The sequence below is a fragment of the Ranitomeya imitator genome, chromosome 1, assembly GCF_032444005.1.
Source record: "Ranitomeya imitator isolate aRanImi1 chromosome 1, aRanImi1.pri, whole genome shotgun sequence".
Lineage (NCBI taxonomy): Eukaryota > Metazoa > Chordata > Amphibia > Anura > Dendrobatidae > Ranitomeya > Ranitomeya imitator.
In genome coordinates, this window is record NC_091282.1 from 135830147 (window position 1) to 135854400 (window position 24254).

General features: G+C 43.1%; 1 protein-coding gene across 5 annotated transcripts in view; it reads left to right on the plus strand.

Annotated features, from left to right (window-relative positions):
- The window catches only part of XRCC4 (X-ray repair cross complementing 4), a 534234-nt gene that overhangs the window by 445344 nt on the left and 64636 nt on the right, over positions 1 to 24254 (plus strand). The window contains exon 8 of one of the 5 annotated variants that reach the window (XM_069751220.1): positions 22799 to 23220. The exons of 3 other annotated variants lie outside the window; for them this stretch is intronic. In XM_069751220.1, coding sequence (XP_069607321.1) covers positions 22799 to 23078 — 280 coding nt within the window. In that variant the 3' untranslated portion in view covers positions 23079 to 23220. Of the gene's footprint in view, positions 1 to 22798; positions 23226 to 24254 lie in introns of those variants that run through there. One more of the 5 variants, XM_069751212.1, reaches the window with a different exon arrangement.

Sequence of the window (24254 nt, forward strand, 5' to 3'; positions counted from 1 at the left end):
GTGTGGCTAGTTTATCCCGCCCATTTCACATAACTAGCCCTGCCAAACCTCCCATGACCATTTTACAACACTATACTTGTAGGACTACAGGTCCCAGAACACCATATCGCTTTAGGCTGGCAGCGCAGAATCCCCTCCTCTGCGACACATATATCGGCCATTCACCACAATGCCGGACTTTTCACATCATCACATCCATGCCTGTGATTCCCATGCACTCTCACTGCCTCAATACGCCTCTGTGCGTATACTGGGGAGACCATGCAGCGCCCCCTACCTGGTACAGAGGTCACTGCATCACACCACTCATGACCAATAGACAACGCCAGAAGCGTGGTATCTGGGCCAAGGAGAAAAAAAACTGGACTGTTGCTCAGTGGTTCAAGGTGTTTTCAGATGAAAGTAAATTTTGCATTTCATTTGAAAATCAAGGTCCCAGAGTCTGGAGGACGAGTGGAGAGGACACAATCTAAGCTGCTGGAGGTCTAGTGTGAAGTTTCCACAATCAGTGATGGTTTGGGAAGCCATGTCATCTGCTGGTGTAGGTCCACTGTGTTTTATCAAGACCAATGTCAGCGCAGCCATCTACCAGGAAATTTCAGAGCACTTCATGCTTCCCTCTGCTGAGACGTTTTTTTGAAGATGGAAATTTCATTCTCCAGTAGGACTTGGCACCTGTCCACACTGCCAAAAGTACCAATACCTGGTTTAAAAACAACAGTATTAGGCTATGTGCACACGTTCAGGTTTTTTTGCATTTTTTTCGCGATAAAAACGCTATAAAAACTCATTAAAAACGCATACATTATGCATCCTATCATTTAGAAAAAAAACGCATCGTGGTAAAAAAAGCAGCATGTTCATTAATTTTGCAGATTTTCGGCGTTTTTCTCGCTCTTCTATGCATTTGGGAAAAAACGCACCAAAAACGCATGAAAAAACGTGAAAAAAACGCATGCGGATTTCTGGCAGAAATGTCCGGTTTTTGTCAGGAAAATTTCTGCAAGTAATCATGACGTGTGCACATACCCTTAAGGTACCTTCACACATAACGATATCGTTAACGATATCGTTGCTTTTTGTTGCGTAGCAACGATATCGTTAAGGAAATCGTTCTGTGTGACAGCGACCAACGATCAGGCCCCTGCTGGGAGATCGTTGGTCGCTGAGGAAAGTCCAGAACTTTATTTCGTCGCTGGATCTCCCGCTGACATCGCTGGATCGGCGTGTGTGACACCAATCCAGCGATGTCTTCACTGGTAACCAGGGTAAACATCGGGTTACTAAGCGCAGGGCCGCGCTTAGTAACCCGATGTTTACCCTGGTTACCAGCGTAAAAGTAAAAAAAAAACAAACACTACATACTTACCTACCGCTGTCTGTCCCCGGCGCTCTGCTTCTCTGCACTCCTCCTGCACTGGCTGTGAGCGTCGGTCAGCCGGAAAGCAGAACGGTGACGTCACCGCTCTGCTTTCCGGCCGCTGTGCTCACAGTGAGGGCAGAGGAAAGCAGAGAAGCTGAGCGCCGGGGACAGACAGCGGTAGGTAAGTATGTAGTGTTTGTTTTTTTTACTTTTACGCTGGTAACCAGGGTAAACATCGGGTTACTAACCGCGGCCCTGCGCTTAGTAACCCGATGTTTACCCTGGTTACCCGGGAACCTCGGGATCGTTGGTCGCTGGAGAGCTGTCTGTGTGACAGCTCTCCAGCGACCAAACAGCGACGCTGCAGCGATCGACATCGTTGTCGGTATCGCTGCAGCGTCGCTGAGTGTGAAGGTACCTTTACTGTGCTTGATTTGCCAGCAAACTCATCTGACCATAACCCCATAGAGAATCTATGGGGTATTGTCAAGAGGAAGGTGAGAGACACCAGACCCAAGAATGCAGACAAGCTGAAGGCTCCTATCAAAGCAACCTGGGCTTCCATAACACCTCAGCAGTGCCACAGGCTGATCGCCTCCATGCCATGCCGCATTGATGCAATAATTGATGCAAAAGGAGCCCGACCAAGTATTGAGTGCATTTACTGAACATATGTTTCAGTAGGCCAACATTTCGGATTTTAAAATAGTTTTTCAAGCTGGTGTTATAAAGTATTCTAATTTACTGAGGTAATGACTTTTGGGTTTTCATTGGCTGTAAGCCATAATCATCAACATTAACCGAAGTAAACACTTGAAATAGATCACTCTGTCTTCATGACTTTATATAATATATCAGTTTCACTTTTTGTATTGAAGAACTGAAATAATTAAACTTTTTGATATTCTAATTTTGTGAGAAACACCTGTATTTCTGATGGTCCTGTCCATGAGACTAGCTGTAATGAGTGTGGAAATACTGTTAAAAGTACAGGTGTAGGAAAGTGAAATGCTGTGTAATAGGACTTCATCTAAACTATGGAAAACAAGTTTGGGTAAGGGCTCGTCCAGACATTTTATTGCTCTTGGGCCGAGTGTCCGCTTGAAAAAAAAGTCGCAGTATGCGCTATTCTGTATTTTAGATGAGATTTGCCTATTCAAGTCTATTAATACCTAAAAAATCTGATCCTATACAGATCATCTACAGTGCACTCGATTTTTACTGATATATTGTTATTATTCACCAAAGAAACTATATTTTGTAATGTACAATTGAAATTGTCGATGTATAAATACGGATGCCACAGGGTCGTAAAATGTAGTTAGGTGGATGACACATAAGGATGAGAATCGTCTGTCTTTTCTGGATAGACATCAGATGACTTTTCATACACTAGTCTGGTCTAAGGCCATGTTCACATTTTCAGTATTTGGTCAGTATTGTATCTCAGTATCTGTAAGCCAAAACCAGGAGTGGAACAATCATAGGGAAAGTATAATAGAAGCACGTCACCACTTCTGTTTTTCTCACCCACTCCTGGTTTTTGGCTTAAAATTACTAATGTAAAATACTGAATGTGTGAACGTGGCCTAACAGTGTTATTTCTTTTGTGAGGTCATACATTATATAATGGATAGTCATTTAAAGCCAGTAGTCAGCAAATGTTTTGCAGAAGAATTTTCCCATGGACCAGGTCAATAAGGGACATCATTCACAGAAAATTAGCTTAATGACATGTTTTCATTACTAACAAACACCAGATGAAAGTGCAATTTTTTTGTGTGTGTGACATGTAGTAACACATGTTTAGGGAAAGATCCAGTTGGCCCAGAGAAAATAAAATGACACTGGAGGCATTGGGTGGAATTCCCTCACTTAAGGAGTAATTACAATGTGGCTGGAATCCTTCTTCCCTTAAATTATGTTGCGCTTTAGGTGTCAACCGAAGGAATGATAATAACAAGGCAAAATGTAGAAAGTTACATCTCTGACCTGCTCAAACTAATTAGAAAAATAGTATTTGCATTGAAAGTTTGCATGGAATGAAAGTTCAGGAGTAAAGGGTTAATGAAAGTGCAGAGAAGTTTTAATTCTCTGTCGGCTATTAGTAAATCTGGGTGAAGTCTTTTGGACAAACATAATTTTCGTTATCGATAGATAAAGGGGGGGAGGTGAGGAGCTTGACAGACATGCTGTGAAAAACATAGAAATCACATCATATGACTAAGGGCGCTGAAGTGCGCCAGAAACACGTAAGGTTTGGAGGGTTTTCCCTCTTAAACATTTTTAAACTGTTCTAGACACCCTTTATCTCTTCCATAATTTTGGTTGTATAGTTGTCCCATGAAAAGATATAATAAAATATTTACAAAAATGTGAGGGGTGTACTCACTTTTGTGATATACTGTTCATAAATGCACATTCGATCTATATAGTGAAAACTCTGTAAGACGACCACATTAAAAGTCAAGTGAAAATGGTCTGCCACAAGGACCAATCCTTCACAAAAAACCTGGCCAGCTTGGTGGCCTTGTCCATCATCAAGGTCTTTATGCAGTTTCATATACATAAGGATGAATGACCTCAGGGAGATCAAAACATCCAACACCGCGGAGACACCATCACGTGTTTCTCAACACAGTGATCCAGAACACTGCCCCCATCCCTTATGGGAAATATGCAAATGCATGTAGAAAAGCCGCGGAGACACCATCACGTGTTTCTCAACACAGTGATCCAGAACACTGCTCCCATCCCTTATGGGAAATATGCAAATGCATGTAGAAAAGCCGCGGAGACACCATCACGTGTTTCTCAACGCAAGCAATAAATAGCCAGGTCTTTCACCGGGCAGGAACAACCACGGGAAGGGCAGCATCCAAAAAGGAAAACCACCTATGCCAAAACATGGTATCCATCCACAGACAGCTGTTTCAGGGTATTTGCCCCTCATCAGTGTGGAGTAGGAAACTGGCTATTAGGAGCAGTGCCTAGTAAAAAGGACTATATACATAAGCATGAATGACTTCGGGGAGATCAAAACATCCAATACCGCGGAGACACCATCACGTGTTTCTTAACGCAGTGATCCAGAACACTGCCCCCATCCCTTATGGGAAATATGCAAATGCAGGTTTATGCAGTTTCAGACTGAGGTGTCAAAAACTTCTAGGGACCCCACTGTTTACCTGCATCAAAATATTACATTACCTTCTTACACAAATTATCATAATAATACACTTAGTAGTTTGTTAAATAGTTGATGAGATACTGCTCATATAAGGCGTTAAGTGGTCTTTCCTACACAGGGGCCCATCGGGGGGATTCGCCTGTTCCCCGTGGGCCAGGTTGTGCCTGTCTTTAAGAGTTTTCCTCATTGCATCTGTATATTTTTTTATACAGCACCAACATATTTTGCGGGAATATCTCTGTACACTTTACTGTCCCAGTCTAGCTACGTCACTATATTTTCTGGATTAGCTGAAAAATATGCCAAATTCATTAAGAGGCCTACGCCGCTTTGCCTTTATATAGTACATCCTGGTGATATCTCTTCTCCGGTAAGAGATGGACCCACACCCAGCTATCCACATAATGTAAAAGAGAGCATGACTCATCAGGGACAGGTCACGTTATTGCTTTAGCCTATGGTCCATTTCTGGTGGTCATGTGCCCCATGTAGGTTCTTATGGGTGGGCATGGGTCAGCATTGGCATTCTAACTGATATGCTTCCATTCAAGTCCAAATACAGTGAGCTGTGATGTGTGTCTAACACCTTTCTTTCATAGGCATCCTAGGGTAGGTCATCAATATAAGATGAGTGGGAGTCCATCACCCAGCACCACAATGATAAGTTGCTCAGTGCCATGAACAATGTTATGTACAACACAGCTGCCGTTCATGATCCTTGTACTGTATACATCCGACCATCTGAAGAGCAGCTGATCGGTGCGGTGGTGGTTGTTAAACCCCCATAGTTCTGAAATTAATGATCTATCATAAGGATAAGTCATTAGTATCATGAGCCTGGAAAACACTTAGAAGGTGAGATATGTACATTTGATTGTCCTGTGGTGAAGAGCCAGAGGATTTGTAGAGAGCAGGATGCATGTTGTTCATGGGTGAAATCCCATTATTTACTAGTATAGATCATCACATTGAAAAGTCATGGTTCATTGATGCATATCAAATAATGCAGCGAGTGATTGTCATTACTTTAGAGACAGGCTTTTTAATATACAACATAAACTTATAACTTATGACAGACTTGATGTAAAGTTTGTAGTTGGTAGAGACTTTACTTTTTTTTTTTTTTTCAATCATGTATTACTTATTTTTGGCATCTGTAGGAATTGCTTTTCAAGAACATGCAACACAAGCTTGTGAGTAAAATATGATTTCACATTACCTTTTTATGCTGCAAATAAATTGCCTGGAAACTTCCTTATTGCCCTGAATTTTGTTTTTAAAAAAGCCCTTAGTCTAAGCACCAGGATTCACATCTCCTTGTGTGGTGTATAATCTGAATAATCATAGCTACTTATCTAGCCTTCAAAGAGATTTTCCTAAGAAAGTAAGGGTCTATAAGGCCGGTTTCACATTCGCGTTTCCCTGATCTGCGGTGGGCTGCGGACCTCCTCCGTGAAGCCCCGCCCTCGGCCGCACCTCCGCCGCTAGCTCCGCCTAATATAGGTACGCAGGCCGCATGCGGGCCGCATGCAGATGTAGGCGGAGTTAGCAGTGGATGTGCGGCTTTACGGAGGAAGTCGGCAGCCCGCCGCAGATCAGGTAAACGCTAGTGTGAAACTAGCCTTAACGCAGACTGACCGGCAGCACTCAACGACCACTAACCAGTGAAAATGTACCTATCGGCTATCGTTTACACAGGCAGACCATGGTAAATGCACACTCAATGATCAGTAATAAAAAGCCTGGCGCACATAGGCTGCCATTGTTCTCGGCAGTGCGGTCCCGGTTACACAGAATGATGTGCTGCTGAAAACGAGGATCCTTTGTGCAGCACAAAAGATTATTTAACCCTAAAGGTACCTTCACACATAACGATATCGTTAACGATATCGTTGCTTTTTGTGACGTAGCAACGATATCGTTAAGGAAATCGTTCTGTGTGACAGCGACCAACGATCAGGCCCCTGCTGGGAGATCGTTGGTCGCTGAGGAAAGTCCAGAACTTTATTTCGTCGCTGGATCTCCCGTGGACATCGCTGGATCGGCGTGTGTGACACCGATCCAGTGATGTCTTCACTGGTAACCAGGGTAAACATCGGGTAACTAAGCGTAGGGCCGCGCTTAGTAACCCGATGTTTACCCTGGTTACCAGCGTAAAAGTAAAAAAAAACAAACACTACATACTTACCTACCGCTGTCTGCCCCCGGCGCTCAGCTTCTCTGCACTCCTCCTGTACTGGCTGTGAGCGTCGGTCAGCCGGAAAGCAGAGTGGTGACGTCACCGCTCTGCTTTCCGGCCGCTGTGCTCACAGCCAGAGCAGGAGGAGTGCAGAGAAGCTGAGCGCCGGGGGCAGACAGCGGTAGGTAAGTATGAAGCGTTTGTTTTTTTACTTTAACGATGGTAACCAGGGTAAACATCGGGTTACTAAGCGCGGCCCTGCGCTTAGTAATCCGATGTTTACCCTGGTTACCGGCATCGTTGGTCGCTGGAGAGCGGTCTGTGTGACAGCTCTCCAGCGACCAAACAGTGACGCTGCAGCGATCCGGATCGTTGTCGGTATCGCTGCAGCGTCGCTTAATGTGAAGGGGCCTTAAGATTGAGTGTTTTGCTCGTTCATTGGGTGATCAGCAGCCTGTTTACACTGATAATCTTTCAGTGTACATTCAGCTGTCTTACTTTCTTTGGAAAATTACCTATTTGTCTGGCGGATATTGGAAAATACAGAGCTCAGGTCTTTCTGCAAAAAAGAAAAATAACAATGAATGGAGCAGAGGTGCACATGCTCAATATCATTCATACTGGTCTCTCCCCAGTGGTCAGACCCCAGCAATTACTAAGTTATCTCTTACTGTTAGAGGATAACTTTTTTCTTGGGAAAACCCTTTTAAGTAAATGACGTGTATTGAATGTACGCGTCTGCAGGGCCCTGTTCTCAGAATCAATGTGTTCTTCCCTATCCCAATATGGTATAACTCAATTTCTTAAGAAAACTTATTTAATAGACAAAAAAACATTTGTTGATTATTGTTAGTCTAGGCAAATTGTTTCCAATGAAAAATGTTTGGGTTTTTGGAAATATGTCTTTACTGGGTGAAATCATCATTCTGAGAATACAGATCAGCTTCCCAATATTAATTTGGAGTAAAATGAATAGCCTTATATTAGCGCATGTCATCTGCAAATGAGTAGAGAACAGAGTAGCAAATGTCGTCATCTTCTTGTAAAACCGTGCTGCGTTGTCTTAGAGGTTGTGCCTCTTCTGCGCTATCATTTGATTTTAAGGGAGGTTTTAGAAGCACTCCTTGAACTCACGTTGTGCTCTCGCTAACACATCTCAGACTTCACCGTTTTCGCCTCATATGGATGTCTTAAACGTGTATATAAAATAGAGCAAGTAGCATTATAAATTACATGAGTTTTGACCTTGAGGATGGCTTAAAAATCCGAGCGGATGGTGGAAAATTCCCCAAAGGCCTAATTTTCACAATGGGTACTGAGCAGTAACAGATGGCATCTTTCATCAGCTGAAGACCTGATTTTATTACTAACACGATGTTGATGATTATCTCTAACTACTGCCGTGTTTCATTTACTCTCTATAAAGGTGACTTAACACCTAGAATGGAAAGACGTCATATGAATTATTGTACGCCGCTGGCAATAAAGCACATATCCATAATAATATTCAATCCACCCTGACTAATACTTTGCCATCAAGCCTGCTCATTAGGGCATGGTGTCCGCAAGGTAATAATGTGGATATGTTGCTAGTCTGTGGTCCTGAACCGTGGCCCTACGACTACAAGTGTCCTCCTACATACCGCCATCCCCGCCTCCTCTTCTGATGTCAGTGTGCCAGCGTGACGCACACATGACACCTTCAGCTGAGATACTGATACTGTTTCCCAGCACTTGATGGATGATATAATGTTTGGTACTCATACTGACTTCATATCTTATTGTCAGGTCAGTTTTACCATATATTGAACATGGTAAATAAAAAAAAAAAAAACAATTGTGGAATTGCACTTTTTTTTGCAATTTCATCACACTTGAACTTTTTTTTGTTTTCCAGCACGCTACGTGGCAGAATGAATGTTGACAAAAGGTACAAATAGTCCTGCTCAAAACAACCCCCCCAAACGGCTATATGGCTGGAAAAATTAAAAAAAAATTGTGGCTCTTGGAAGAAAGGGAGGAAAAAATGAAAATGGAAAATTGCTTGGGGTTCAATGGGTTAAAAGTTCACGTTTTGGCTTTTCAAAGGTCAGCCTTGATACTGTATTGTTTAATGTTAAGACCTCATTCAGACGTCAGTATTTGTCATACGTTGCTTTCCCACCCATTACAGGGAATCTGTCACCAGGTTTTTGCTGTCCAATCTGAGAGCAGCATGATAGAAGCAAAGAGACCCTGATTTTGGCAATGTGTCACTTACTGGGCTTCTTGCTGTACTTTTGATAAAATCGATGTTTACTGTATTGCAGATCTAGCAGCTCTCTGATTGCTGAGCTCTTTATAACCCCGCCCACACCACTGATTGGCATATTTCTGCCCATGTACAGTGTACACAGCTGCCAATCAGTGGTGGGGGCGGGGTTATACAGAGCTCATGAGTATGGAGGACTACCTGGCAGCAGGTTTACTAGTCCTGTAGTGATAATCTCCTGCTGATAAAACACTGATTTTATCATGCCTACACTAAGCAGCCCAATAAGTGACACAGCCCTTGAGTTAGGTTCTCTTTCCTACATTGTGCTGCTCTCAGATTAGGTGGCATAAACCTGCTGACATATTCCTATTACATGGGTCAGATAAAACAACCCACAGCACTCAGATATCATCCCTGTGCTCCCCATTTTTTATGAACCAGTTACTAGGGGATTCCTGGAAAAACTCCTTTTCAGCCCCCTTCCAATTTTTTAAGTATAGAAGAAAAATTGTTAATGCATAGGTAGTAAAAAAAAAATGGATACACGGTCAGCAAATGGATGAAGATTGGTGTGTTTTTTGGCAGACACAAAACAGGCACCTTTGTGTGAATAAGATCTACGCGCCCGCAGTGTTTCCAGTGTTCACGGCTTTAATAATTTTCTGCTTTTTATATTCCCCCAAATATTGTATCACAAGCTGACTGATCCAAAGTGTGTTTGTTGTCTCCTACTATGTCTAGGCGAGCCGCAATGTGACGACCGTCAATCTTTAGCGCAAGCGCTGACTGCATTGGCCTAGAGATGGATTCTGTCGTTAAAGTGAACTATTCCTAATGGCTCACCTAGCACCAAGCTGAGCGTAATGACACACGTTTACAGTGTGCAAGGATCCTGCTAGTTCATTGCTTGTGCTACCTTGACTCTGCCCGGGAGGATAATGTAATGGTTCCCGTTATATTATCCTGAAGTGTGCCATGTGTGAAATCTTGTTAAATGGATCTGAGGGGATTTGCAAAATGTATATTGACTTTGTGAATGGCTTGTGCAACTGTTATGTTTCTGCAAGGCAAAATTGTGTAAATGAAAGCACATTTGTTTGTAATAAAGCGCTATAAGGTTTAACGACATGTAGCAACATCCATCATGTAAATCACCTGAATGTGTACATTTTGTGCCATCCTTCCAATCAGTTATAGGATTCATCAAAATGGACAATGATTGATAATCGCGCCTCATTTTTAATATTTAGCTTTGCGTCAGCCCTCATAGGAAAAAACTGACTGAGTTTCATCAGCGTTTTGGATCAGATTTTCACCAGTGTTTGGTCAGTGTCAGTTTTTATCATCAGTGATTTTTTCATGTGCAAAAAAATAGACAAGGCTTCTAACCATAAAGGCCATGTTCATTTTTTCAGTATCTGGTCAGTATAAGACAAAATCAGGAGTGGAACAATCAGAGGAAAGGTATATTAGAAACTCGTTACCACTTCTACATTTATCACCCTCTTCTGGTTTTGGCTTACAAATACTGAGGTAAAATACTGACCAAATACTGAACTCGTGAACAGTGACTTACAATGTTTAAGGTCTCCTTCATATGTCCTGTGATTCCTGTACAGGAAAAAACAGTACTGGTGAGATCCATGGTCCGTGTCCGTGTGCCATCCGTATGTACGTATGTGATGTCCGTGTGCTGTCCATATTTCACATCTTTGTGCCGTCTGTATGTCTATATGATACATTTCGGCGCCAGGTAAAAGCAGTACAGTTCTCGCTGATCCCAGGAGCTGGCTGCTGAAGGCAGCTCTCATTATTGTCGCCTGGTCGCACTGAGATCAGCGTGTGCTGTCCATGTGCCATCCCTATGTCCGTGTGATATGTATCGACCCCTGAGAAAAGCAGTACAGTTCGAGCTGTTCCCAAGCACCGACCGGCGGCTAAAAGCAGCTCTCATCATTGTCTCCTGCTCGCAGTGAGATCAGCGTGACCAGGAGACAATGATGGGACTTTTATTCAGCAGCAGCTGGGTAACGCTTGTGCACAATAAAGAATTAAATAAAAGAAATGGCTTGGGCTTCCATGCAATTTTCATAACCAGCAGAGGGAAAGCTCATGATAAGGGACTGATTTTAATAACCTGGGACAAGGGGGGACAATACCCCATGAGGCTCCCAGGCTATTCATAACAGCTCACAGCTGTTTGCTTATCCTTTACTGGTGAATTTATGGGGGTTCCCAGAAGAAAAAATGACGTACGGTCCCCCTATGAATTCAAACTAGCAAAGACTAAACAAATAGTTATGGGTATGGGTTGACATTAATAGCCTGGGAAGGGGTCAGAGATATTGCCCCCCAGTCTACAAACATCAGCCCTCAGCCGCCCCACAAATGACACATCCATAAAAAGCTCCAAACCTGATACTTACCCGTTTTTCACTTGCCCTGTGGCAGAGGCAAGTGGGGTAAAATTTGTAGGATTGATTTGTATTGTCAGGTGACATCAAGCTCAGGGGTTAGTAATCGAGAGGTGTCTCTCCATTACTAACCCCATAGCCATATTGTGATAAAGACACAGCCAGAGTAAAGTCAGTTATTTGAAATAAAAATCAACACCTTTTTACAAATTTATTTAAAAATAAAAAACAAAGTTATACTCACCTTACACCCATTCATTGAAGCCCTTTTCCCTGTAAAAAAGCATAAAATAATAAACAACAGTAATACTCACCTTACGCCCATTCCATTGAAGCCCTTGTCTCCTGAAAAAAAACAACCATATTCCTCACCTGTCTGAAATGTTGATTAGCAATACTGTCCCACACCGTAATCCGTGTCTAATATGTGGTTTACAACCTGGACAGTGGCATGATGCGACCATTCAACCTGAAACCATGGGAGATTGAGATGCTGCAACCACAGCTACAGTGACAAGTGGCAACATCAGAAAGGTCACCACAGTCATTGAAGCTGCGTTCCCACATTTCAATGTCAGCAACCCGATGAGCTGTGGTGACCTCAATGAGATCACCGCAAGCACCGTGAAAAAATTCTCACAGTGCTCGAGTGTGATCCAGATTGCTCACAATCTACTGCAAACAGCAATGTCCACAGTTAAGGGGATTGTCCACTACTTGTACAAGCCCTTCTCAGTAGCTATAGTTCCCCCATGTGAAATAATGGCAGCTATACTCACCTCTGGTGCCAGTAATGTTCCAGCGATGTGGGTGCTTGCTCTCCCAGGGCTTATGTAACATTGATATGCCACACGAGCCCTGCAGTCAATCAGTGACCACTTTCCTCTCACTTCCTCCAGACAAAACGGATACCTGGAAGCGAGAACTGCTGCTGCTCTTCTACTTTGTCCAAATGTCAGTTATGTCTGAATAAAGTAAGAATGAAGCAGGCTCTGATTGGCCGTAGGGCTCATGTGAAATAACAATGTCACAACATAGTTGATGTACAAAGTGCTCATAGCAGACGAGTGCTGCCAGTCCAGGAGGTATGTTTTATTGTATTTAATTTGGGATATTGCACTACTGCATGGCCCTAACCAGCTTTTTTAAAGGTCTGCCATTTTGAATTAAAGTTTTGTTTAAGAGTAATCATCATTTTAACTTTTATTTCATAAATCAATAGTGCTTAAAGGGACTCTGTCACCTGAATTTGGCGGGCCCTGTGTCCGGTCCGATGGGCGGTGTTTTCTCTTCTTTCATTCACCCCTTCCTTTCCCGCTGGCCGCAATATATTCTTGAATTTGAGTAGGTTTCTTCCGTAGTACACGCGTGCGCAAAGCAATCTTGCCTTGCGCATGTGCAGTATGCTTTGCCCAACTGCGGGGAAAGCCGAAAGCATTAGTGCGCATGCGCCGCCACACTGTGTCCTGGAACACAGCAAAATACTTCCGGGACATAGTGCGGCGGCGCACGCACAGTAATGCTTTTCGGCTTTGCCCGCAGTTGGGCAAAGCATACTGCGCTTGCGCAAGGCAAGATTGCCTTGCGCACGCGTGTACTACGGAGGAAACCTACTCAAATCCAAGAAAATATTGCGGCCAGCGGGAAAGGAAGAGGTGAAGGAAAGAAGAGAAAAGACCGCCCATCGGACCGGACACAGGGCCCGCCAAATTCAAGTGACAGAGTCCCTTTAAAGAGTAATCGTCATTTTAACTTTTATTTCATAAATCTATAGTACTTATCAAGATAAGAAACTTTGAAATATATACAGTATCATCAGAGAAATCTGTTTCTTTCTCCTCCTGGACTCTCAGTTCAAAAATAAAATCTGTATTCAGTGATGACAGACTCTTCCATTACTTAGATAGGAGATAGCAGATGCTGCTGATAAGAATCTATGGAGGAGGGAGGAGCTAGAGGCAGGGCCCCTCCCTCTCTCATCTACATAGAATCTTAGCAGCAGCTATCATCTCCTGTCTCAATAATGTAATAATCTGTCTTCACTGAATGCAGATTTTATCTGTGAATTGAGAATTTTGAAAATAAATGATCATTCCTGGACGAGAAAGAAGCACATTTCTCTGATGAGATGTATTGCAAAGTTTCAAATTCTGATATGGACAATTGATTTATGAAATAAATATGAAAATAATGGTTACTTTTTGTGGAATTGGTGACTGGTGCCTTGAACTCTATTGGATGAACACTGGATACCCTATGCGCCAGCTCCTTCATATGAAGTTATCTTCAGGACATGAGCCTTTCTCCATATCCTTTGATGTATCCTTATCCTTTCCGTTTTATCTCTGATCCATTGCATTTGATTGATCCATACACATATCAGCTCTAGAAACGTATCCACGTGTCCCATCCGTGATACTCAGAGCAGGTCTTCTTGTTCTCCTTAGGCTGGGGTCTCACCGCCATCGACTCTATCAAGTGATAGAATAGGGCCTATTGTGCTAAAGACTGTCATCTCAAGCTGTCTTAGAGTTGGATCTGAGTGTCATCTTACTCTGATCCATGAGCGAATCATAGGTGTGTAGAAGACGGAGAACTTAATTTCTCCATCTTCTCCATTGTTTCTGTCCGCAGATGTCGGACTGCACTCGGATGACATCTGATTGCAGAGCAATGTTTTACACGCACCTATAGACTTGTATGGGTGCACGTGACCTGATTATCGGATGCAGTCGCAGCATGCGGCAATTGTTTTCTCATGCTGAATCGGCCGTGTTATACGGTTGTGTGAGTGATCTCTTATTGGGGATCAGGCTCAGACATTAAAGTCTATGGGGATCCATATCAAGCACATGAAACACAGAAGACATATTTTATCCTTCAGTTTCAGCCACTTTTTTTTTAACTGATCCACTGTTTAGAGTCAATGGATAAATAAAAGTTCAGTCTTCGTAATTCAGTTTTTAAAAACAGAAGCAACAAGGAGACCATACGGAGACACTAGAAAAAATAGAATATATGTTGTTCCCCCCGTTACAGTCAGGACTGAGTGTTATCATGGGACCCTATTGGCCTATGCTGTGTTTTTGGCCATTCAAGGCAAATTTTTCTTCATCTGCCCTGCCACAATTTTTAATGCTTGTGTTCGCTGTCCAAAGTTTAATACAAAGAAAATATAATAACTATAATCGTAATATAACTTAGGTTGGAATGAAGACAAAACCAGCAAAGGGTTTATAGGAATGAGACTTCAAGATGAAATAAACCAGAAGGATATTCAGATATTAAATCGCCTATATCATTAAGAGTAGAGAACCGTTATTGATAATACATGTCAGCACCGCACCAAATATAAAGCAGAACTGTAAGAATTATGTTGGAACAGAGGAGACTTTTTGCTTTCCACCTGTAGGGATGGGGTAAAAATGTAGCAAGATGAAATAAGTCAAACCAGGGTCAACAGAGACATAAAGGGACATCTGTTTTTCCCAATAAGAATGCGTTCCAGGTTTTCTTATATTACGTTTTGCTACAGACATTCGGGATTGAAGTCGGGAAGTGAAGGAAAAGTAACTTTTTGTAGTCAGAACCTTGCAGGATGCCGCAAAGATTTAGGTGACCACTCCTGCTCCTTGTACCAGCATTTTTTTATATAACAAGGGAAATAGAGTGACCATACGATGTGGCAAAATGTCAGATACTGTAGATTTCTCATTTACTGTAGATTTCTCATTTACTGTATGCATCTGCTCAACTTTTTCAGTTCTCAAGTCCAAAAACCCTTTTTACGGATAGGCTCATGTACATGGCTGCATTTCTGTTTTGTTTATACGGTCTCTACTACGATCTCTACTGTCATAGCCCTGCTCAAATCTTCAACAGTACCCGCGTTTCACTGAAATGTTGATGATTCCATACAAATCCACCAAGAAAAAAAAAATGGTATCATGTTGTGACTTAATATGAGCAGAGGTATTTTTCTATAAAACCAGTTAAGAGTTTACTGAGGCAGGTTGGTTGGTTTCACACTTATATGCATGACCTCTAATATGATTAATTAAGACCGAATTCACACATCATGGTCTGAGTAGGGCCCTTGTTTTACTTACTGTCCGCGGGTCTCCAGACCCAAATTTGAAGGCATTATGGGCATATATGGGGCTGTAAATTTGGGGTCAGGACTCGCCCAGCCAATCCACACATCACTAACCATACGGATGTCTGAAATAGGCCTAAGATTGAGCTTTATTTGATTTTGCAATCAGAATAATAACAACATTTCATTAAAAGGAACCTGTCAATTGAGTGTTGCTTCCGAAACTACAGGCAGCATGAATTGGAGAACAGCTCCTGCATTACAAACATCTATGCTTTACACTGAACTGCTGCTGTGTTTCATAAAGAACCATAGACAAAAGTGTGGCCAGGGACGAGATGACTTGTCCAAATCCACAATTTGCCACATAAAGTACTTTATGGTATTTGTTTTGAGACTGACACAAATTATGGTCTTCACGGAGTTTGCAGCTTCGGTTATTTTAGTGGTAATTTCAATTAACTCTCTTGTTATCTAGAGTAATCAGATAAATTGCAAAATCATTCAATGCCATGCAAATTACCTTAATCACAAAAAAATTTCCACTGAATTTCAGCCCCGTCCCAAAATGACTGCTTACATCATTTCAGTGATATTCTCGTAAGCACAGGAGTAAGTGTTAACGAGGACAATGCAGAAGAAATCACTCTGTCATGCTGATTGAATTCTAAGAGCAGACTGGTTGCTTTAAAAGGGGTCTGATGGTCAAAATCATTGCTTTCTTTTAACCATGATTACCTCCGTGCACATTCATTATTACTTAACATCAAAAGAGCTTTATAGGCAAGGACATTGCTGATTGGTAGATTGTAAATCACCCATTCAGCAGATCATTAAGAACTTAAAAGAGAAGAAAGTCCAGCAAATGCCAGGCCAGTCTCCCAAGATCGGTTGAAACTAGTGCAGAGCTTGCTCAGAAATAGAAGCAGGTAGGTGTTAGTATTTGCATGCACAATGAGTCAAAGCCTTTTAGAGACTCACTTAAGGTACCTTCACACATAACGATTTCGTTAACAATATTGTTGCAACATCACGCTTTTTGTGATGTAGCAACAATCCCGCTAACGATCTCATTATGTGTGACAGCGACCAACGATCAGGCCCCTGCTGGGAGATCGTTGGTCGCTGGGGAATGATCAGGACCTTTTTTTGGTCGCTGATCACCCGCTGTCATCGCTGGATCGGCGTGTGTGACGCCGATCCAGCGATGTGTTCACTGGTAACCAGGGTAAATATCGGGTTACTAAGCGCAGGGCCGCGCTTAGTAACCCGATATTTACCCTGGTTACCATTGTAAAAGTTAAAAAAAAAAAAAAGTACATACTCACATTCCGATGTTTGTCACGCCTCCCCCCCCCCGCCGTCAGCTTCCCTGCGCTGACTGTCAGTGCCGGCCGTAAAGTACAGCGTTGAAGACAGTTTCAACGATGCCGAAGTCTTTCCCCTGATCGTTGGTCGCTGGAGAGAGCTGTCTGTGTGACAGCTTCCCAGCGACCACACAACGACTTACCAACGATCACGGCCAGGTCGTATCGCTGGTCGTGATCGTTGGTAAGTCGTTTAGTGTAACGGTACCTTTAGTGTCAAGAAGAGCAGACAAGAAGCCACGTATTTCCAAGCAAAATATCAAGGACAGACTGACTTTCTGCAGGAAGTTCAGGGATTGGACTTCAGAGAGTTGGGATAGTTATTTTCTCTGATGAAGCCCCTTTCAGACTGTTTGTCACATGTGGAAGAAGCAATGATTCCTGTGTCATGCCAACAGTAAATCATCCTGACACCAATCATTTGTGGGATTGCTTTTCATCCAAGAAGTGGGCTCACTCACAATTTTTCCTAAGAACACTGCAATGTATAAAGAACAGGATCTAAACATACTAGAAGAGAAACATCACCAAGGAACTTTGTGCAAACCAAAATTTGTGTCGGTTTTAGCACAGGAGCTTTTATGACATCCTATTCTAAAACCATAGGTAGCAATATGGAGGTGATCACCCATTTGCTGCCATCATAGCTTCCACTCTTCTGGGAAGGCTTTCTACAAGAATTTGAAGTGTGTCTGTGGGGATATTTGCCCATTCACTCAGTAGAGCACTTGTGAGGCCAGACACTGATGTTGCACGAGCGGGCCTAGCACACCTTCTCCATTCTAGTTCAACCCGAAGATGTTAGATGGGGTTGAGGTCAGGGCCCAGTGCGATTCAATGAAGTTCTTACGCACCAAACTCATTCCAACCTTGCCTTTGTAGGCCTTGCTTTGTTGACTTGGGCAAAATGATATTGGAACACAAAAGGGCCTTCCTACAACTGTTCCCACAATGTTTCAAGTATATAATTGTCCAAAATGTTTTCTATGCTGACGAATTAAGATTTTTCTTCACTTTAACTAAAGGACCTAGACCAACTTCTGAAAAACAACCTCACATTAGCCTCCCTCAAACTTTACAGTTGACAAAGTGTAGTCATGCAGGTAACTGTCTTTTCGCATTTCCCACACCAAGACTGGACCATCAAAGTGTCAGATATCTTCATTCGTCACTCCACAGAACACATTCTCACTGCTCCAGAGTCTACAGGAGTGCTTTACACTCATGAGGAAGGGGGTTGTTGTGACTTTTAGGGTTTGTGCACACGTCAGTATTTTCTAGCAGAAATTTCCAGACAAAAACCAGACATTTCTGCCAGAAATCCGCATGCGTTTTTTTGCGGTTTTTTTTCGCAGTTTTTATGCGTTTTTTTGTGTTTTTTCCCAATGCATTATATAGCGGGAAAAACGCAAAAAATCCGCAAAATTTATGAGCATGCTGCTTTTTTTTACCACGATGCGTTTTGTTTGCGGAAAAAAACGCATCATGTGCACAAAAATTGCAGAATGCATTCTAAATGATAGGATGCATATGTAGGCGTTTTTAATGCGTTTTTATAGCATTTTTATTACGAAAAAACCTGAGCGTGTGCACATACCCTTAGACTTTGTTTTTCATTTTTAATTTCTTAAAACTATGATACAAATAGGGTAGATCCATCATAGCATAGCACAGCAAAGAAGAAACAATAAATAGGCAATTACAAAAGTTGATCGGAGCACACATTACGTCATTGTTACATAATATGAAAGGTTTTTCTCTTTTTACTACTTTCGTTGACTGAAATGTACTCACCAATGTGAATTTTCTCTGAAATCTGTAGCCTTAGATATTTTTTTAGATTCCTACTGCCAGGGGATGTGACCTTCCAAGGAGCCAGCCTTAATTGTCAGAAGCCAAATCTAGGCCATCTTAAAAGAATAGTGCAATGCTTGTCTACACTTAGTGTAAACACTCGCTTGACCTTTGGTCTTCTGTGATAGAAGAGAAATAGTCACGTACACATATGTAAGGAAACCCCTTAAAGCATGTTACTTATGTTTCTTTATCTCTCTTCTTAAAAACTGTAACCACTACTGTGTGAACATTTAATTTATCTGTGATTTTTTTATTTTCAAAGTCACATGACCTACTTTCCCTAATTTATCAATTAAGATTAGCAGATAAGGAATGCAGCAAGCAATTTGTACAGCTGATATTGATGTGGGTATGGTGGAAAAAAATTACTTGCATGTTACTTTTTTGAAGCTGATTATAATGTAATCCACTTCAATAAAGACACTATCAAAATAAAAGGCTGCAAAAGAAAACTATTCCAAAACCTTTTATAAAAACCCTTCAGTAAAACAAAGGTTTTTTTGAAGCTGTTTCTTGATATTTTTGAATACCTCAAAAACTGTGTGTGATTATTGCCCTAGGATATGTATACACTAAGGGTTTTTTATTTTTGCTTTTTAGGCGGTCAAAAATGACTCCAGAGATGTTTTGGAGGATCTTTTTGTTCACTGAAGCAGTTTTTCAAGCGGTTTTGGCAATTTCTTTTCCTGTAGCGTTTTTTTTTGCAGCATTCTGATTAGACATTGCTCAGTTTGCAATAATTCCATCCATTTTCCTCTCTCCCTGCAGGCATTTTCTTCTTTTTTTTTTTAAAGCCTGGAGTGAAAAAAAATGCTCAAAAGCTAAACATTAAAAGCAAGTCGTTTTACAATAGAAATTAATAGGAAGATTATTTCACACATTTTTTGGTGTTTTTTCAACCATTTTTTTAAAATTGAACCCACTACAATAACTCAAAAGTCCATGTACGCATACTTGACACATCTTCTTGCTTTTTGGGTGTTACAAGACACCAGAGTAACCCACTAAAAATCTATACAAACGCAGGGAAAATAGACTCCTGAAAATAAGGTTATATTGAGGGCACAAGAAGCAATTGCACAGGCGCCTCCACCTCCCAGTCCCATGCAGGGGATACAGCTTTTCATGTTATACTACAGCTATTATAGAAATATATCACGAAGACTACTTTCCTACGACGAGTTTTTTCCGATTTCTTGATGTTGCAGATTTACTGCACCTATTAGCTGTTAGGTTACATGTGTTTTACCCCGTTTTTGATGCTGATGTTTTTGTCTCTGGCATGTCATGTTCTAAATAAATTTGCTTTGTTTTTGATACTTCCTGAGATTTTGCTTTGACAAAACTTTATTGACGCAGTCATGTGCAAAAATACGCTGCACCCAAAATGTTGCAATTCCTGATCGTGGGGAGGTAGCGGTAGCCTAAAACACACAAAACGAAGGACTGACGAAGGAATTTGTTCCGAAATGCGCGTCAGGGTGCGTGGGTACAGGACCTGTTAACCCCTAAAGGTACATTGCTTTTTTATTCATGCCCTTTGTACTTTTCAATCACATTTTGTCACTTACTTTATGCACATTGGGAGCTGAACATTTTTTGTATCTTGCTCTCCATGTTCCATGGTTTTACGTATTTGCACAAGTTTTCCACTTGGTAATGCTTTAATCATGAATTCATTGTGCACTTTGTGAGGTCTTTTTAATATTTTGTATATTGCACTCCATATAGCCGCTTAAGGTACCGTCACATTAAGCGACGCTGCAGCGATATAGGCAATGATGCCGATCGCTGCAGCGTCGCTGTTTCGTCACTGTGTGGTCGCTGGAGAGCTGTCACACAGACAGCTCTCCAGCGACCAACGATGCCGAAGTCCCCTGGTAACCAGGGTAAACATCGGGTTACTAAGCGCAGGGCCGCGCTTAGTAACCCGATGTTTACCCTGGTTACCATTGTAAATGTAAAAAGAAAACAAAGTACATACTCACATTCCTGTGTCTATCCCCCGGCCTCAGCTTCCCTGCACTGTGTCAGCGCCGGACGGCCGTAAAGCAGAGCGGTGACGTCACCGCTGTGCTTTACGGCTGGCCGGCGCTCACAGTCAGTGCGGGAAGCTGAGGCCAGGGGACAGACACAGGAATGTGAGTATGTGCTGTTTGTTTTTTACATTTACAATGGTAACCAGGGTAAACATCGGGTTACTAAGCGCGGCCCTGCGCTTAGTAACCCGATGTTTACCCTGGTTACCAGTGAAGACATCGCTGAATCGGCGTCACACACGCCGATTCAGCGATGTCTGCGGGAGATCCAGCGACGAAATAAAGTTCTGGACTTTCCCCAGCGACCAACGATCTCCCAGCAGGGGCCTGATCGTTGGTCGCTGTCACGCTTAACGATTTCGTTAACGATATCGTTGCTACGTCACAAAAAGCAACGATATCGTTAACGATATCGTTATGTGTGACGGTACCTTTACACTTCTTTATGTTTTTAGTACTTGGGCTATTTTATGTACTTTTACAATTTAGGGGTTACTAACTAATTTCGGTCCTGTATACTTGCACATCAATTGTAACAACCCTGCTGGCATCACTGCATGGCCTCCCATCCCCCACCTGCATTACACTCAAACTCACTTACTTCTCTGGGCCTTGTGGTGACTTCTCTCTGCTGCCAGCTCCATGCTGTGTGCCTTATGTCTGCTGTCTGCTCTGTGCATGCTCTGTCTGTGTGCATAGGGGGGCGGCGCCAGCAACTCCTGTTTCTTATAGAGACTGTGTGCACCTTGCTAAGGTGTCCCTGGCCAATCACCATGAGGCTTCTTGTATTTAAGACATCCCCACCCATTGGTGGGGACCTGTGCAACTTACTCCCTCAGTTAGTTCTTAGCTGCTGAGGTGCCAGGCCCTGTCTCGGTTACTCTCATGTCTGCCACCCAGGGGGGCGTTGTACCCTGGTCTGTGTCCTGTGTAGCCACCCAGTGGGGCTTAGTACCCTGGCTTATGTTTTTGTGTAGCCACTCAGCGGGCTTCGTACCCTGGCCTATGTCTGCCACCCAGAAGGGCATCGTACCCTGGCTTGTGTCCATGTCTCTGTGTCTTGTCTCGTTCCTGACTCTGGCTTAGTCTAGTCCTATTCCGGTGTCTGTTTATATCCCTGTTTTGGTTTGCCTTTTCTGCTGTGCATTCTCCGTGTCTTGCTTTGCTTCGCTTTCGGCTCCACTCTCTGCGACCTTGCTTTGCTCCTTTCTCTGCATTCTCTGACCTTGCTCTGCACTCTGTGTCTTGCTCTGCACTCTGACTCTGCTCTCAGCTCTGCACTCTGTGGCTTTGCTATTAGCTCTGCTCTCTGTAGCTTTGCTCTGCACTTTGCTCTGTTCTCTGACTTTGCTCTGCACTCTGTGGCTTTGCTCTGCGGCTCCGCTCCTTGCGGTTCTACCTAGCTCCGCTCTTTGCGGTTCTATTTCTCCCATTCTTGGCTCCGCCTCCTGCGTTTCTGCACTTGGCTCTGCCTCCAGCTCTTGGCTCCGCCTCCTGTGTTTCTGCACTTGGCTCCGCCTCCAGCTCTTGGCTCCGCCTTTGGCATATCTGTTATTGGCTCTAGCTCCTGTGCTTTCGCTCTGCATCTGCTCTTGCGGTCTTCCTCTACCTGAGGGGCGATCTAATAACCATGTATAAGTATATAAGGGGACAATACAAATATCTCGCTGAGGATCTGTTTATACCAAGGAAGGTGACGGGCACAAGGGGGCATTCTTTGCGTCTGGAGGAGAGAAGGTTTTTCCACCAACATAGAAGAGGATTCTTTACTGTTAGGGCAGTGAGAATCTGGAATAGCTTGCCTGAGGAGGTGGTGATGGCGAACTCAGTCGAGGGGTTCAAGAGAGGCCTGGATGTCTTCCTGGAGCAGAACAATATTGTATCATACAATTATTAGGTTCTGTAAAAGGACGTAGATCTGGGGATTTATTATGACGGAATATAGGCTGAACTGGATGGACAAATGTCTTTTTTCGGCCTTACTAACTATGTTACTATGTTACTATGTTACCTTTTCTTAACTCCTCCTGTCTGAACAGGTTCTTACCTGTTTTACATACCTGTCTGCAGACCGGTCCCTACCGGTTCTTCCAGTGTACCAGCCTTGTCCGTCTGTCCTGCCAGAGAGCCAGCCGTACCTGCCTGCCTACCGGAGAGCCAGCCGTGCCCGCCTGCCCGCCAGTGTCTCTGTTGTACCCGCCTGTCTGCCTGTGTCCCAGCCGTGCCCGCCTGTCTGCCAGAGTGCCAGTTGTGCCTGCTCCGTTCCTTAGTGGGATCAGCAGCCACAGCCAGACATCACCCTGGAGTGGTACCTGGTAGCTTCCTATTGCACAAGTCTGACCTCACCATCAGAGGCTCCAGCGAACACCTAGGAAGCTACATAGTTACGCCCCTTCCAGGGAAGTTTGGTCTGTGGCCCAGTGGTGCCACACCCCCGCACGCCTGCGCCTACCAGTCTGGGCGCGAGCGTGACATCAATGTTATATTTTATGTATTTTTCATGTAATTTTTGCTTGTCACCTACTAATTAGTAAAAATATATTTTTTCACCTATCTTCCTGTCTGGGTTTCTCTGCTTATCCAATGGTTCTGGGTTGGTTGGTATACTCACTTATTAAGTGGTTTCCACTTCTTTTCTCACTGAGCACCATATTGGCCCATGCAGGGCTGCCACTAGGAATTTTGAGGCCCCATACTGGCAAAATTTTCAGGGCCCCCCCGAGACTCCGCCCAGGCTCCACCCCAGCCCTGCCTCCACCCCTCAAACTGGCCACAGCCCCACCACTCTTTTGGAAAAACTCCACTTCTCACCAATCACACATTAACAGTTCCCATCACCAGATCACACATATAGCCGGCAGCTTTTGTTTTGCCAAACAATTTTTTAAGCCGCCACCACGACAAGGTAGACTCTTTTGGTCGGGCCCTACTCTACTACAACCTATTAATCATTTGTTAAAATAAGCAATACAATCTAGGTATATTTTTATTTGTTTTTCAATTCTTAAAATGACCAATAATATCACATACAAGGGACAAATACTACCTCACCATGATCAGACACCATATTACCACCACATAGAGACCTATAATACTACATACAAGAAAAAAATACCGACACGCCATGTCCAGATCACATATTACCACCACATAGTGACCAAATAGCACAAGCAAGAAACAAATACCGCCGCACCATGGCCGGACAACATATTACCTGTTATGGACCTGGTGGTTAGGAGCACCCGAAACGACCTGATGGTTAAACTAACAAAGGACAAGCTCTGGGAAGTGGGAGCTCTGCTGACCGCAACCCCTAATCCTATCACACACACTAGAAATAGCCGTGGGGCGTACCTAACTCTGCCTAGATGCCTCTTCACAGCCTAAGAGCTAACTAGCCCTAGAGATAGAAAATAAAGCCTACCTTGCCTCAGAGAAATTCCCCAAAGAAAAGGCAGCCCCCCACATATATTGACTGTGAGTTAAGATGAAAGT